General features: G+C 35.5%; 2 protein-coding genes across 2 annotated transcripts; both read left to right on the forward strand.

Moving 5' to 3' along the window:
- The first annotated feature begins 571 nt into the window (after positions 1-571).
- LOC121785944 (U-box domain-containing protein 21-like) lies at positions 572-2,105 on the forward strand. Its single transcript, XM_042184434.1, has one exon. It carries the CDS (start codon positions 744-746, stop codon positions 1,998-2,000), a length of 1,257 nt encoding a protein of 418 aa, XP_042040368.1. The 5' UTR covers positions 572-743; the 3' UTR covers positions 2,001-2,105.
- A 10,671-nt stretch (positions 2,106-12,776) lies between these two features.
- LOC121785728 (thaumatin-like protein 1b) lies at positions 12,777-14,953 on the forward strand. The gene is made up of 3 exons (XM_042184147.1): positions 12,777-12,961; positions 13,042-13,741; positions 14,642-14,953. The coding sequence occupies exons 1-3, from the start codon at positions 12,898-12,900 to the stop codon at positions 14,787-14,789; spliced, it is 912 nt and encodes a 303-aa protein (XP_042040081.1). The 5' UTR covers positions 12,777-12,897; the 3' UTR covers positions 14,790-14,953.
- The last annotated feature ends 1,773 nt before the right edge of the window (positions 14,954-16,726 follow it).

Genomic DNA, 16,726 nt, shown 5'->3' on the forward strand with positions numbered 1-16,726 from the left:
GATCTTCGCTCATAAATATGTGAAACGTCACAGGAGAAGTAATAAAAAAATTAGTAGTACTAATATAATGTTAAGTATTTGAGATGTAAAACAATGTAATGAATCATCAAATTAAGTCATAAATTAATTTATCAAATAAAAAAAACAAGAGGAGGAAGAAAAACGCAATTCAAGTAATTGTAATTTGTAACAAAGACTAATTCCAGTAAAACAAGTTGAGATATTCGGTTTTTATAATTATATAATCCCAAAATGGACTCAACATATCATTTGATTCCCATTAAAAGTGACTGGTCATTCTCCTCCTAATTTATACAAGTAAAAGATGCGACCCAATCTATAGTCAAATCGATCTACCTATTTTCATAAAGAAAACCATAGCTTTTTTTATTGAATTTTTGGAAATATATTAGTAATATATAAAAATCATTTTTTATTTCGGTATCCAGTCAGTCAGTCAGTCAGTCAGCCGGGTCATTGACGAATTCCGGTCCAACTTTCCCATTCAAATTATTCAAATATCTTACTATAATAATCTATATATATATAGAGAGAGAGATATGTTTCCTCGTACCATAATTTACCTGTGTTGAGTCGTTGACACTTTCTAATCTATTCACAAACGCAACACACATTGAAAAAGCTGAGGCGCGTTTGGACTCGGTCTCCTCTCTCAACACACATAAATAAACTCATCACACACGCTCTTCACAAAATCACACAACCAAACAATACCTAACACCATGCTCAAATCATGGAGAAGGCGCTGCCGCCGCAACTCCGGCGCCACGCCGCCGGAGCTCACCATCCCCAACCATTTCCTCTGCCCGATCTCTCTCCACCTCATGAAAGATCCGGTCACATTGTCCACCGGCACCACCTACGACCGCCACAGCATCGAAACCTGGATCGAATCCGGCAACAAAACCTGCCCCGTCACGAATCAAATCCTCAGAGACCTCGAACCAATCCCCAACCACGCCATCCGAAAAATCATCCAGGAATGGTGCGTCGAAAACCGCTCCCGCGGCGTCGATCGGATCCCCACCCCGCGCATCCCGATCACCTCCGCCGAGGTCTCCGAGATGCTATCGAGAATCTCCGACGCCAGCGACGAAAGCAGATGCCGCGAATTCGTCGCGAAAATCAAACAATCGGCGAAGGAAAGCGATAGAAACAAACGATGCTTCGTCGCTAATGGATCCACTAAAATCCTCTCCGCCGCATTTGCAGCGTTTTCGAATTCAGATGAATCCGGCGATGTGTTAGCAGAAATTTTATCGGCGATGATCACCTTAACGCCGGTTCTGGATGAGGAAACGAGCCGCAACCTTTCTTCTGAGCATTCGCTGCGGAAATTGTTGTGGTTTATGAGATTAGGCAGTTTGTCTACGCGGAGAAATGCAGTGTTAACACTGAGATCGATTCTGTCGTTTGAAATTGCTGTCAACATCGAAGGCGTGGTAGAGGCGTTGATCAGGCTGGTCAAAGAGCCGATTTGCTCGACCACGACGAAGGCGTCTCTACTTTCAATTTACTATCTGCTCAAATCAATCGAATATTCTAACGCGATTGCGGTGACTCTGATGGAGATGGGGATGGTGGAGAAGCTTCTCGAAATGGCGGTGGACTCGGATAAAAGCGTTACCGAGAAGGCGCTGGGCGTTTTGGACGGGATGTGCGGCCACGGGGAGGTGAGAGAGAGGGCGAGGGAGAATGCGCTGATGATACCGCTATTGGTGAAGAAGGTGCTGCGAGTTTCGGAGATGGCGACGGAGTTTTCGGTTTCGATTCTGTTGAAGATTGTGAGGGAGGAGGAGAGTGTGGTGGAGGCGCTTCAAGCGGGGGCGTTTCAGAAGCTGTTGCTGGTGTTGCAGATTGGGAGTGATGAGGGGACCAAGGAGAAGGTCACAGAGTTGTTGAAGGTGTTGAATGGGTATAGGAGTAGGATTGAGTGTGTTGAGTCTTCGGATTTCAAGCATCTCAAAAGGCCGTTTTAAATTACGTACAAATTCATTCATTCTATTTATATTGTTACTTCATATTTTTATGATTCATAATCAAAGATTAAATATACACACATGAATAATATAGATTACAGGGTATTCATATGTGATTTATTTTAATATAAGTTTCAAGGGAGAAATGTGTATTGCTTAATGATGGTACATACTAATATCTTATAGCATCTTCAAGTAAGAAAGGTAAAGTAAGAAGATATATTTCTCATTTACCTTCTTTAAAAGGTAATTATACATCTTAAAAAGAGAAAAAATTTCGTGCTCTGGGCATACCATGATTTAAATTACTACCTCCGTCCCTGAAAATTTGTCCCATTTTTCCATTTTCGTCTGTCCCCCAAAATTTGTCTCATTTCACTTTTTACCATTTTTTGTAGTGGACCACATATTCCACTAACTCATTCCTACTCACATTTTATTATAAAATTAACATATAAAAGTAGGACTCACAATCCATTAACTTTTTCAACTCACTTTCCATTATATTTCTTAAAACTCGTGTCGGGTCAAAGTGGGACAAATTTTTGGGGACGGAGGTAGTATTTTCTTTTATTAAAATTATCCCAAAACTTGAAATTTACGTAACTCACTCGATTTAAATGATTTTTTCGCAAAAAATATATCAATTTAAAGGTAATTTTATAAGGATTCTAACGAGATCTCAATTGCATATGCTCCGACGACATCCGAATGCTGGAATTTTGGCCATGTTTGGTTGTCAGGATTCTGTTTGAGAAAGTAATCTAATTCCTTAAATTATAAATTCCTGTGTTTGTTTTGATTTTTTAATCAAACTAAGAAAGTAATAAGAATCCGAGAACAAGGAAAGTTAGTACAACTTTCAAGGATTCTGAATCCTAACTTTTCTTAGGTATTCATTTTCTCAGTTTTATGATTCTTACCTATTTAATGCAATATAGTATATTTATTATTATTATTATTATTATTATTATTATTATTATTATTAACAATGTTTTCGAAATAATTTAAAATTATAAATCATACCCATTTCAGTATAATAAATAACTATAATTAAAATTATCATAATTATAACTATATTATTATAATTTTTATATATAATTGTTATTATTATTATAATTAATAATTTATTAAACAATTAAAATATGATTATATAATATAAATCATATAATATTATTATTATTATTATTATTTTATAAATTAATAATTAATCAATAAAGCTATAGGGAACTTTTGAATTATAAAATTTATTCAATTATAATATTTTAAATATAATAATAATAATATAATTAATTATGATTATTATATATTATGATGAATAATTCAAATTTAAACTATATATCATAATAATAAATATAATTATTATTTGTAATTAATAATTTATTAAAAATTTATATTATTATTTTTTTATAAATAAAAGAATAATTAGTATATTTTTAGTTTGATATTTAAATCAAATATAAAATTTAAAATTTTGATATTTCAAAACACAGGTAAGTAAAGTTATTAAGAATCATATTCCTGGGATTCATTTTCCTAGGAATCATTTTCCTTGCCAACTTTACTTTCCCGTCAACCAAACATGGCCTTGATGATTTTTATTTCAGTTTTCGTGTATGTTGATAAGTAGATTTTTATCAACAAATACATCAAAAAATCTCAATATAATGCATGTAAAATCTCAATATAATGCATGTAAAATCTCAACATAATGCATGTAAAATCTCAATAAAATTGTTTTGATATTTTTGTGTACTTGTGTGGAAATACTCATTTCATTGTGTTAATATTTGTAATAAACTATGTTGATATAAAAAAATACGAAAATTATGATATGATAATAGAATAACGATCTTACCCTTTTATTTTTTTCTACTATTTATTGAAATTCGTAAGATTTAATCTCATCCACTCGTTTTGAAATCTAATGGTGGAAATTTGGTCTTGATTTTGAATTATGATGCTATAAGCAATAGATATAAACACATTAATTACGCTATATTTAATGTACTTATATCTTTCACATTAAATAAAGATTGTGGAGAGAAATTTACATAAGTAATAGTCTTACGAGTATGCATAGTGGAAAGTATTTTTTATTGCTAGCATTGCATTTAGGAGTATTATTTAATGGCATTTTTTTTCTTATTAATGCTAGAACCGTGCACAATTATATATATGTAGAAACATCTCATTCGCCTACTTAGAGTATACACTTATAAATTTATTGTTCAAAACTTCAAGTGTTTTTTGTAATTTGTAAATAGCTTTGTTATAGTCTCGTTGAGATTTACAAGCATATTTAAATTTATTGTTTAATACTTCAAGTCTTTTGTAATTGTTATAAGTTATAAGTTGTAACTTGTAGTCTCGTTGAAATTTATATCAATAAAATTACAATTTTCATCCTTATTGTTTGAATTTTATGTAAGCATATTTTATAGTCAAATAAACACAAAAAAAAGATAAAAAAAAAAAAGAACCACCGAACTGGCCCGGAATCACCGGTTTTCGTCTTAGTCAGCTAATTGTCTAATTGGTACAGGAGGGGCTGTGGGATTTATCAAGTACTCTCTGCCTATGTTTCCCATTCAAAGGGAAACATTTGTTTACGGCACAAATTTTCATGCAATGTCGTTTAGTGTTTGGGACGAGACAAAGGGTTATGTTTTTCTTGAACAATTGAAACACTTCAACTGTTTGGTCTAAAGCTAAATATAGTATGTAATTGTTGTTGTCTTCTTCTAAATATATTTAAATGAACTGTCATTATCTTTATGTCATCTTGTTGAGTACTTTTTTTGCTGCTGCAGCATAACAATGACTAGGAAGGAAATGAAGCTTATTGTGACACCTGAAGACTAACATGATCGGATGACTTAGCTAGTATTGAAACATTACTAAACTTGCAATACAACTTCTTTTCTATATTAAGTCACTTACTTTGGTTTCCAGACTATAGTGTAATGAAAGCAGGTTTTGTATATGTGCTCTCGCACGCCAACTGTTCGACATATTGCTTTTAATAACCAAACTAAAACTTTGGGAGGAAAATAACTCTCTCAATGACCGTTCGTTGCTTAACAGAGGGGTGCATATAGAGGGTTCCAATGTTCAACGTTTATTACAATGATGATGTCGTATTATCGCATATTTCAGTTTGAATTGTCAATTAAAATTTTTTAATAGTTATGGTTTCATCTATTGTTTTAAAATTAATTATGTCATTTTGTGGTGCATATTTGTCTATTTTAAATTTACATCACAAAAGTTGCCAAATCGAAATAACTGAATCAACTTAATCAAACCAAATCGAATAAAGAATGTTAACTGGACTGAATAAATTGAGTTGTTGGTTGACCATTTCAAAATTTAATTGTAGTTCAAATTGAATCAATCGTTACCAAATAGAGTGATTATCACATGTTTTCTTTCTTTGCACAAGCACGCACCATAAATGAAGCAAGGTATACATCCATCATCAAAGGTAGAATATACCATGAGACCAACATTGACCCAACCTTGGCAAAGAAATAGCAAACCAAATGTCCCTTCATCAAAGGCCAATTTTTGAAATATTCTTGTATTTTACCCCTTCTCAAATTCCCAAATTTCCCTAATACAATTTTGGCCCCTTCCATTTATATTCTTGGCGACGACCCCGCCGACAATCCAGTTACTATATATTATATTTGATGGACTAACATCTCGGGGGCAACTTAGGCCCATGACTAAGCTAGGTCAGACCAGGCCCGCGGCATTGGACCATATTCAATACATGCTTATTGTTGTCGTGTGCAAGGAAATGAATGTGATTTATGTTTTTAGTGATGTGGTTTGTTTTCTTTAGAAGTAGCTATTCATCTATTTTAGGGTAGGGCTTCACTCCATTGCACGATTCACCAAAATCCAACTGATCTATTATGCTTTTTAATCCTATAGTGACGCGACAACTTGTTTAATCATTGTATTTTTTGTGTGTAATTGTTATACATATGATTTTATGAAGTAGGTATCATTTTTTAGAATTGGGAGACTTGGAACACGCTTCCATGGAATTGAGTTACTTACGTGTGTTGTCTCACTCTAATTAACACATTTTTTGAAGAAGGTGCTGCGAGTTTCGGAGATTGCGACGGATTTTTCGGTTTCGATTCTGTTGAAGATTGTGAGGGAGAAGGAAAGTGTGGTGGAGGCGCTTCAAGCGAGGGCGTTTCAGAAGCTACTGGTGGTGTTGCAGATTAGGAGCGATGAGGTGACTAAGGAGAAGGTCACGGAATTGTTGAAGGTGTTGAAAGGGTATAGGAGTAAGATTGTGTGTGTTGAGTATTCGGATTTCAAGCATCTCAGAAGGCCATTTTAAATTACGTACAAATTTATTCATTCTATTTATATTGTTACTTCATATTTTTATGAAATCTGATCAAAGATTAAACATACACACACATTTATAATACAGATTACAGAGTATGCATATGATACAGATTACATAGTATGCATATGTGATTTATTTAATATGAGCTTAAGGAGAAATGTGTAACGCATAGGGATGCATGGTTAAATATTTAAACTAGAACAATTAGTTCGGTTTAAAAATCAAACGGTTGGTTTCGAATTTGGAACTGTAACTGCCTTTCAAGGGATGAATCGAATTGGTTCTAGGATTTTTGGAAGAGTAATCAACCGCTAACTGTCGTTTTTGGCCCAAAATCAAAATAATTAAACGGACAGACTGAGAAAATCATGGAAATCGTTGAAAAAAAGACAAAAAATACTCAAATCTATTAGTTTTGAACCAGAATCGGTGGTTGCCATTCAAAACTGAAACTGAAAATTTACTTATTAGTCCGGTTACGATTTCACTTTCATTGAGATCGTAACCGTCGATCCAAAACGAAATGAACGTTCATTGAATTGAACATCCCTATTAATGTCTTTACTACTCAAAGTTACCACTTAATATTTTTTTCAGCCACTTATTAGATCAATAATTCCAGTATTTGATGTTTCACTCGGATTTCATTATCAATTCTTTTGTAGTGTATTGTTTATAATTTTATATCTACAATTTCAGTCTCTAGTGCTTCATTTTAACTTTGGGGTTACTAGTATTTTGTAAGATTCAATACTGATCTAACTAATTTTTATGATTTGTTTTAACATTTAATATATACTCAGTATTTTAAATAATTATGGACTGTTAGTTTTTTAGTAGGTTGTTATTCAAAAATTTTGGTGTAAATTTTTTTAAACTTCAATTTTATATTATAAATAAATATTCATTTTCCTCGTAAAAAATAATTTTAAACATTGTTAAATTCATACTAGTAACTTGTGATGCATAAAATATAGGACATGTGATCCGACTAGATTATTGACCGATCATTGCATGAATGTTTCGTAAATGGGACTAAACCGGTCAATTCAACATTATTAATAGCAATTAGACCTCCATATGGTTTGATTCGATCAAACTATTAGCAGTTCCATTCAACGATCTTATAGAAATTTGACTATTCTTTTCCCCCCTCCAATAATCATTTTTTTTTATCTAATAAAAGTGACAATTAATTTAAAAATATATATTCCTTAATATGATGCAATAAATTATTGATAATTACAAGGCCAACTAAAAAAATGGAGTACAAAATTTAAATGAATTTTTTAAAAAATATATATAGTATGAGAAAATTCTAACCATACATGGAGTAGGAGTAAATGAAATAGATCCTGTGTATGGGTGGGTATATACACATGAATAATAGACTGAAAAAGCCCAAATCCAAAATCGACTGTTGGAATGTGGATACAAATGAGCACAATTTTAAATAAGAAGAATCTCAACTGTATATTGTGTTGAAGGAGTTGGTTAAAACGGTTATCGAATACGGGTTAGGATTGTGTTATTGTGTAAGAGCCATGCAGCTCTTGGATATGTACAACAATGTTTTATATCAATGTAATCAAATGCAAACTCTAAATATTGTACAAACTCTAAACTATGATCTAAACCATTGAAAAATGTCAACAGATTATAAAATAATAGCAACAGAAAATATCAACACAGTGTCAACGGTTGACATTGTGTTGATATTGTATTGACATCAAAATCTTGAAATTTTACACTATGTTGACATTATGTTGACGTTGTGTTGACACTGTGTTGAAAAGTTTGGAGTTTGTACAATATATGAGTTTGCATTTTATCAGTACCCATGTTTTATAATTTTAAATAATAGTGAGGAAAATATAATTTGAATTTTGGTACATATCCCCCATGTCACTTTATATTTTTACAATTTCAATACAAACAATAAGTTACATGTTGCAAATAAATGTAGAACGATTTGAATATTATTTCAGGATGGACGAGAGGAAATTTGGAATGGAAAATTAATAAACAGTAAATGTTAATTTAGGATAATATATTAAAAATGATAAAAGTAAATAACAGTGATAAGTAGGCGACGATAATGCTTATTTGCCTCAAAAAGAGTATATCATTATTCACTCTCTTTCCACGTCGTTGCGATGTAAAGATTCATGGTATCCTTTCCAAATTCCTTTCACAAAATGCTTAGGAAACTGTATGTAGACTATCCACATTCAATTTATACTGTTTTATTTATTCAAAATAAATTCCCTTAAAGCCAACCACCGCATTATTCATCTAAAATTGGATATGCAAATCTGATTTTGCATTCTTAAATAGTTATGGGCTTATGCTATGCTCATAAGTTTTCATTATTAAATACTTCACCCATATAAAAGTAGTATACATAGTACATTTTATTTTTGACTCGCATTATTTTAATTCGGTTATTACATATATCTATTAAATTTTCAAATTACTAGTAAGAAAACACCTTTATTTCTGGAAGGTTCAGATTGGTCATATTTGTCCATACTTTAAATTTTGTTTATACGTAATTAATCTCAGAACCGCATAAATTATAAAGTTGGAATTAGTAGCATAAGTATAAACTGTGGGTTGGGTTGGGACAGGTGGCAAATTTTATGAGGGAGATTTGGACTAATCTAAAATAATATAACAACAGTATTAATTTGTTGTGGCTAATGCTCCAAACTTTAGTTTATGCGGAAAAAGTGAACCTTGCTTTAAGGCAACAACCCTATATGTTCGTAGAAGGAGCACAAGTTTTTGAACGCTTACATGTTTGATTATTTGTGATTGCTTTTTCATGCTACGTGTAAGATTTAAGGAGCCAATTTGGTCCGTTTCTGTCTACATGTTGTGCCATTTTCAAACATCATACATACAATGGTGGATCCAGGTGAGATTGGTGGTTGATAGACCGAACTGTCAATCCATGAGAGCCAAAAAAACTCTATAAATTTGGCTTTTAGAGTCGATAATTCTAGGTTCACTTTTATTCTTTATGTGTCATACATAGCCTACTATTGTTATCCATTATATGCAATAATTTTTATGAACTATTGCATGTAACTATACTTTAGTCAAAGTACAACGAGTGTTGCTTTGTACAGGAGCGGTAGTGGAGGTGTTTCTTTTTCGCACGTGATTTAAGAAAAATTGTGTTAAGCGGGGTAAATGAAGAACAAAGTAGAAAATGAAAAAGGTAGAGAGCTGAAGAGATAATAAAATAAGTGAGAAGAAATTCGTTGACTTTTACTAAAAAGGAAAATGACTCAACTACTATGGAACGTACCAAAATGTCAAAATGAATCTAGTACTATGAAACGGAGGGATTACATATTACTACTACATTAGAAAAAGGTATAGAAAAGGACGACTCATGATTTTTGTAAGGGTATCCACAGTGGCAATAGCCCAGCAATAGCCCAGCCATAGCCCAGCCACAAACTCCTCCTGCCACATCATCAATACTAAAAATACTCCTGCCACATCAGAAATAGCCCAGCCATAGTCCAGCCATATCATAAATAGCCCAGCCACATCAATAGCCACATCACTAAATAACACAATATACGGAATTTAATTTACGAGACATATACGGGAAACATTAATAATACTATTTTACTTTAAAAAAATACAAAAAATTAAAAAAGTACAATAAATTTTAAAAAGTACTAAAATTTTAAAAAAGTACATTAATAATAAAAATTACATTAAAAAAAGTACATTACTTAAAAAAATCACTCGGTGGCTCCCTCGATTCCGTCGTCGCCGTCGCCGTCGCCACCGCCTCCGCCGCCTCCGTCGCCACTGTCACTGCCGCCTCCGCTGCCACCGCCGCTGCCGCCTCCACGCAAATCGTCATTCATGCTCTCGAGCAATGTGAAGAGAAATCTCTTCTCCTGGGGGTCCGTAGCCTCTCGCCATTCGGCTAACGTCTTCACCATCATCTGGCGCGTTTGTTGACGCGCGAAGTACTTGAGATCCTCTGTAGACTGGCGGTCAAAGGGGGATGCCGACTGGACCTCCTGGGAACCCCCGGCGGCCCCCCTCGCCGCCCGTTGCGCCCGCTTTTGCCCAACGGGGCGAGGTCGGCGGCCGAACGAACGAGGGGTGGGGAGCACCTGGTCCCTCTCGGGGAGGTCGTGGGAACCACCGCTGCTGCCGCTGAAATCCCCGGTATAGTTCAATCGTTGCCGTTTCGGCCAGCCAGCATCGACACCTACTCGGAATTTCTCAGAGTCGTTCAGCACAAGATAGCAGTTCCAGTAGGTGAAGTCCTTATACAACCCGGGCTGGGGGAAGGCTTTCTCTGCTATCCTCCTGCAGTCGTCCTCCGTTTGGCCACTACTCTGCATGCGGAGGGCGTTGGCGTACAAACCCGAAAATCGGGAGACGGCAGCCCTGATTCGATTCCACGCCTTCCGGCAATCCTCCCCGTTGTGTGGCCTCCCCTCCGGGCAAAATCGCTGGTAGGCTGCTGCTACCTTGCCCCACATGTTGACGATCCTCTGGTTATTAGAAACAAGAGGATCGTCGCAAACACTCACCCACGCCCTTGACAGGGCAACGTTCTCCTCCTCCGTCCACCTTCTCCGTGCCGTGGGGTCATCCCCACCCGGCTGCGACGACTCCCCGACCTTCTTTCCCTTGCCCTTCTTCTTTGGGGCGCCACTACCCTGCACTGCTCCCCCCGTTTGAACGAGAGTTTCCGGAACTCCGAGACTATCAAACCCCAAATCCGCCAACGAAAATTCATCAAAACCGCTCGGCGTGAACTGCGCATCCGTTGGGGTCGATGTGTGCGACGAAGCAGTGCTGAAATCAAAACTGAAGGGATAGACGTTCCCCCGCGTCACCTGCGTCGCCGGTACTCCCCCCGGCGTCCCCTGCGTCGCCGATCCACCCCCGGGCATCATCTGCATATTGGGTGCCCACCCCGGCATCATCTGCATATTGGGTCCCCAACCCGGCATCGCCGGGAACCCCCCCGGCGGACTCCCTCCGGTCGGCATCCCGGATAGCATCTGCTGCCACGGGTACATGTTGTAGTACCCGGGCATCTGATTCCATCCGCCTCCAACATTAATTGGGGGAGTTTGAGAACCACTCGTCCCTGAACTAGGCTCGTTGTTTAGATCCATTTCTCGGTGTTGATCTTGTATAGAAATTTAGATAGAGAGAGTATTCGTTAATACAAGTGGTGCGAATGAAAATGAAGTGCAAATCGCGTATATATAGTGTCGGGAAAATTTAAAATAAAAATAAAAAAAACCGCTGGGCGATGCGCTGGGCGATCCCGACGCTGCAATGGCGCCGAGCGGATCGCCCAGCGCATCGCCCAGCGCTAGGCGATTTTTAATTCCGAAAAACCGCTCGGCGGTTTTCGGAGGCTGCAATGGTTCGCCTAGCGACCGCCTAGCGCCGGCGCTCGGCTAGGCGGTGCGCTAGGCGCCATTGTGGATAGCCTAAGAAAAACTTTTGATGGAAATCGATACATGAAAGTTGAAACTCATGTTATAGAAAAGAACAGTAGTACATGAAAATTGAAAGAGATGAAAATTAAAAAGGGCTGAAATGGGCTAGAAAAAATTATCACTTATGAGTTATGAACATAGTCAATTAGGAAATAGACATTACAATTGGATTAATGGTTTTAACCACTGCAAACAGTTGGGCCCACATAAGCTACAGGCTACGGCTAAACTTCATTTGGGCCACCATATTATACCTGTGTTTTATTCTTTTTTCCTTTTCCAAATATTCGTATTCAAATAAATCACCATCATAAACAAGACAAATACCATACATTTACAAAGCCCGTAGTACCCATGTTGTTACCTCCAACATCACTGTATAAAAAAATATCTGCCCCCTCCCTCTCTCTCATAATTGACGTTACACTTTCTTTTTTAGTTTGTCTTACATTAGTTTGTCTTACAAAAGCTATCACATTTCATTTTTTTAAAAACAGTCACTCTCACATTAATATAAATATATTATTTTCTTTCTCTACCTAACACGAAATACTACCTCTTCTAAAATTTTGTGTCATTCTCCAACTATGCTATCTATTAAGGGACGAGGGAGTATAAAATAAAAACAAATGAAAAGTAGAATAAGGATGGAAAAATGAGTAACTTCTCCATAAAATTTTACTAGCAACATTAGTCCACTCTCACTAAATATAAATGATGTTTCAACTTTCAAGAATATAGTATAACCTTTTGAGTTGATTTTGTCTATTATTTTACCCAATGTGAAGAAGGGATTTTTATAACCAATAAGTAGGGTCACCCCACCACCCTGCCCCAGTCTTTCACCTATATAAACTGACTAACTTATGTTGCCACCATTAACAATTGAAGTAGATCCCCTAATCCCAACTGATTTCTCATTTTTTCTTCACCTCCTTACCAAAAACTAGCACACCCTACTATTTGAATATCACACTTTCATTGTCTTGTCAATTTCAATTATAGTTTTCTTCAACACAAAATGGCCAGACCACTTCATTTTTCTCTCATCATTCTCATTCTCACATTCACATTCACAATCACAGGTACATATTTGATTCTTAATTTTGTTAATTTTGATGTTGATAACGTTCTAATTGTCTAGTATATTTGACTATAAATGCAGCTCCGATTGCATTATCGGCGACATTCACATTAGTCAATCAATGCACCTACACAGTCTGGCCGGGAATTCTCTCCGGCGCCGGAACTCAACCGCTCTCCACCACCGGATTCTCCCTCAGCTCCGGCGACTCCTTCCCCTTGTCCGTCCCGGCCTCGTGGTCGGGCCGCATTTGGGGAAGGACACTCTGTTCTCAGGATCCGGCCACCGGAAAATTCGCCTGCACCACCGCCGACTGCGGCTCCGGCACCGTGGAGTGCTCCGGCGCCGGGGCGGTGCCGCCCGCCACGCTGGCCGAGTTCACACTCAACGGCGCAGGCGGCCTCGACTTCTACGACGTCAGCCTGGTGGACGGGTACAACCTGCCAATGCTCGTGGTCCCGCAGAGCGGAGGGAACTGCTCGAGCACGGGGTGCGTGGGCGACCTCAACGAGTCGTGCCCGTCTGAGCTGAAGGTGGTTGGCGGCGCCAGCGGAGGGGAATGTGTGGCCTGCAGGAGTGCGTGTGAGGCGTTCGGTGATCCCAAGTATTGCTGCTCAGGTGGGTACAACACGCCCGAAACCTGTGGGCCGACCCAGTATTCGCAGGTGTTTAAGAACGCCTGTCCCCGCGCTTACAGCTATGCTTATGACGATAAAACTAGTACTTTTACGTGTGCTTCTGCCGATTATATTATCACTTTCTGCCCAACTCCTTCCCACAGGTATGGTTTTTTCGGCTATTTACCCTTTATTTGTGTATTTATTTAATACTATCATACTACTTGACACAAATATAAACTTACTCAGCAACTTGTCAAAGTTTATTACTAATAAATCTACATACATAGTTTGTGGGGAAATGCAACTATTAAGTGAGAAATTGCATTGATCTCATCCACATAAGAAAAGTGGCTTTTGAGTGTCACTTTTTGTGCAAATGTTTTGCAACACAAACATTGCCACATGGATTAAAAATGGATACTAACGTAAAGTGACGAATTTGTTGGATGGGTAACATGTGCTATTGTTTATTATAGTACACTACTTAATAGCTAATTAGTATATTAATTAGTTTTTGCATAAATGAACATGGATGGTTCCATGTTTTTGTCGACCCCTACTTAGAAATTCTTCACTTTTGAAAAGTAGTGAACAAAATGTTGGTATCTAAGTTGTGACCATGTGCAATTTCCCAATTACAAGCTCTTTTCATGCCTTCACAATTTTGGGCGGTTATGAATATGTCTCATATGTTGTCATGTGATTTTATATGCTAGTATATTCTTCTAGTAGTTTAATTGGTGTCAAATATAATAGGATACAATCATAATCATTGAAATGGTATTTGCATTTATACTTGTGTGGATGATCTAAGGTAGTATTAAAAATTCAAATGCGAAATAGGGCAGGTAGCTATGATCGGAACTGGGTTTTAACCAAATGTATAATTTTTTATTTGTCTTAAATAAATATTCTTGAAAATAGCGGCACCGTCCAAGATCGTTTGCTTGCGTGTCTTTTCTGCGAATTGATTTTAATAAAGGACCAATTAACCTAATTATATTGTTGGATGATGATTTTTTTACTAATAAATAACGAAATTATTGATGGTGAATTTGCAGCAAGAAAGCAAGTGGAGAGGCAATAGGAGGATTAGGAAACGTTTCATTGGTTTCAAGCAGAGCTCATTTAAGCACGCAAATTTCTTGCAGAATGTTGATTTTTGTGGTGGCTATTTTTCAATTACATTTATGGAGGTGGCAACATTGATTTTGTATTAAATATCGACTCCAATATTCAACATACACCAAAAAATTTAAATTTTTGTAGGAATTGTTTGTGAGTGAGAATTGAGATTGTGTTGCAAATTGGTTGAAGAATCAAGGAAAAAGAGAAGACTGTTTTAAAGAGGTTGAATTGTTCTATGTTGGAAACTTGAGATGTATGCAACTGCCGTTTATTTGCCTGATTTCCATATAACAGATTAATTAATTTGAAACATAGAAATCGTCCGATAAAAAATACTACGCCTAATTAATTTGATTTGCTTTCGTGTATACTTATTAATTAATAGAATTGTTTAAATTTTCCATTACGTGGGTCTTACAATTTGTATCCCTGATTACCTTTCACGCTACAATGACGAAGAATTGTGAGATTTGATAAATAAAAATAAATAAATGGAACACCAATCCATTAATTATTCTATTGTGATGCCACAGTTTAATTTTTATTTCATTTATTTGTCTTAATTCATAAAACTAGGCAATGGAAGGGTCCAAGGAAGGAAATAGAAAACTCAATACCAGAAATATAGTGGCAATGATTAATGTACAGTGGTTTTAAATGGTTTTAATTAATTTTTTTAGTTATTTCGAAGAAGAAAAAAAGAATTATTCTATCCTCTTCCTCGTGAATTATGATACATATGCATATATGAGAATTGTAAATATTGATGAGAAATAATAATATGTATTCAGCTCTTGGATCACGAAAATATAGGATAATGTATCTCTTCTAAATTAATCAATCATCTGAAATTAAATCTCGTCGGGAATAGATATTTTATTGTTTTTTTTCTGTTTAAAACTTGATAATCAATATTTATTGCGAAAAAATGAATTCTCAATAAATCCCAAACCCATATAAATCTGTTCAAAGGCTGTTGGTGAGAGTCTAGCCGCGAGACTTTATTCACATTAATGGATTTCTATAATACTTTGGATTTTATAATACCTTCATCTATCAGATGAAGGCATTAATTATTCAACTTAGACAGTTGTAATTATGATCATTTGAAAGAAACTATAATGCTATTTAATTTTAACGATTCTGTCTCCGTAAAGCTATTATTAAACTATACTACTAATAAAGGGGCATATTTCATACATTTAACAGTAGTTTAGGCCAACCTATCTGCTTACGCCTTCATCTAATTCAAAACCCATAATAGTCCAAACCTAAACACATTAACGTCACTCATTTTTCGAAATATTATACCTCCAAAAATTAATTAATTTATCCAAAAATTTTAAAATTAAATTAGAATATTATAACTTCAGATTAAATTTCATAAAATTACAATTATAACATCATTCTCATTCTATTACTCTTTGCCCGATACTTTACTTTTTGCCTGATTGACTTTCGGCCACTCCATAAACATGAGTAACGTGTTTGCTAGTATTTGAGATTTGGTTAAGTTTATCATACATTATTTCTTTCAAACAAATTTCAACCATTATTCTATAAAAAAAATCAAACATTTACTAATATTGGTAAATAATAACCTTTCAACCTGATATAAACACACGGTCAATTTACTGTTTTAATTGTCACATGATGTTAAGTAGAAAATTAAATAAATAGACTAATAAATAATAATAATAATAATAATAATTATTATTATTATTATTATTATTATTATAATAATAATAATAATAATAATAATAATAATAATAATAATAATAATAATAATAATAATAATAATAAGAAGAAGAAGAAGAAGAAGAAGAATTATAATATACCTTTTAGCAAAAATGATAATATAAAATGAAGCATCATAATCTGCAAGTGGTCATCTTTCTTGTCTAAAATCCATACATGGTTGAAAATAGGCTATGCAGATAATTTTGATTAATGACATCCACTGAATAAATGAGTTGATGACGTACGTGACCAAGAGAGGGGTCCAAATCCAATCTACA

This window comes from Salvia splendens, chromosome 22 (genome assembly GCF_004379255.2).
Source record: "Salvia splendens isolate huo1 chromosome 22, SspV2, whole genome shotgun sequence".
NCBI classification, from domain to species: domain Eukaryota; kingdom Viridiplantae; phylum Streptophyta; class Magnoliopsida; order Lamiales; family Lamiaceae; genus Salvia; species Salvia splendens.

What these genes read in the sequence shown, in the direction of transcription:
- LOC121785944 (XM_042184434.1), top strand. Translation starts at nt 744, where the DNA reads ATGCTCAAATCATGGAGAAGGCGCTGCCGCCGCAACTCCGGCGCCACG.
- LOC121785728 (XM_042184147.1), top strand. Translation starts at nt 12,898, where the DNA reads ATGGCCAGACCACTTCATTTTTCTCTCATCATTCTCATTCTCACATTC. An exon ending in ATTCACATTCACAATCACAG is followed by an intron (nt 12,962 to 13,041) that starts GTACATATTTGA and finishes CTATAAATGCAG; the next exon opens with CTCCGATTGCATTATCGGCG. An exon ending in TGCCCAACTCCTTCCCACAG is followed by an intron (nt 13,742 to 14,641) that starts GTATGGTTTTTT and finishes GTGAATTTGCAG; the next exon opens with CAAGAAAGCAAGTGGAGAGG.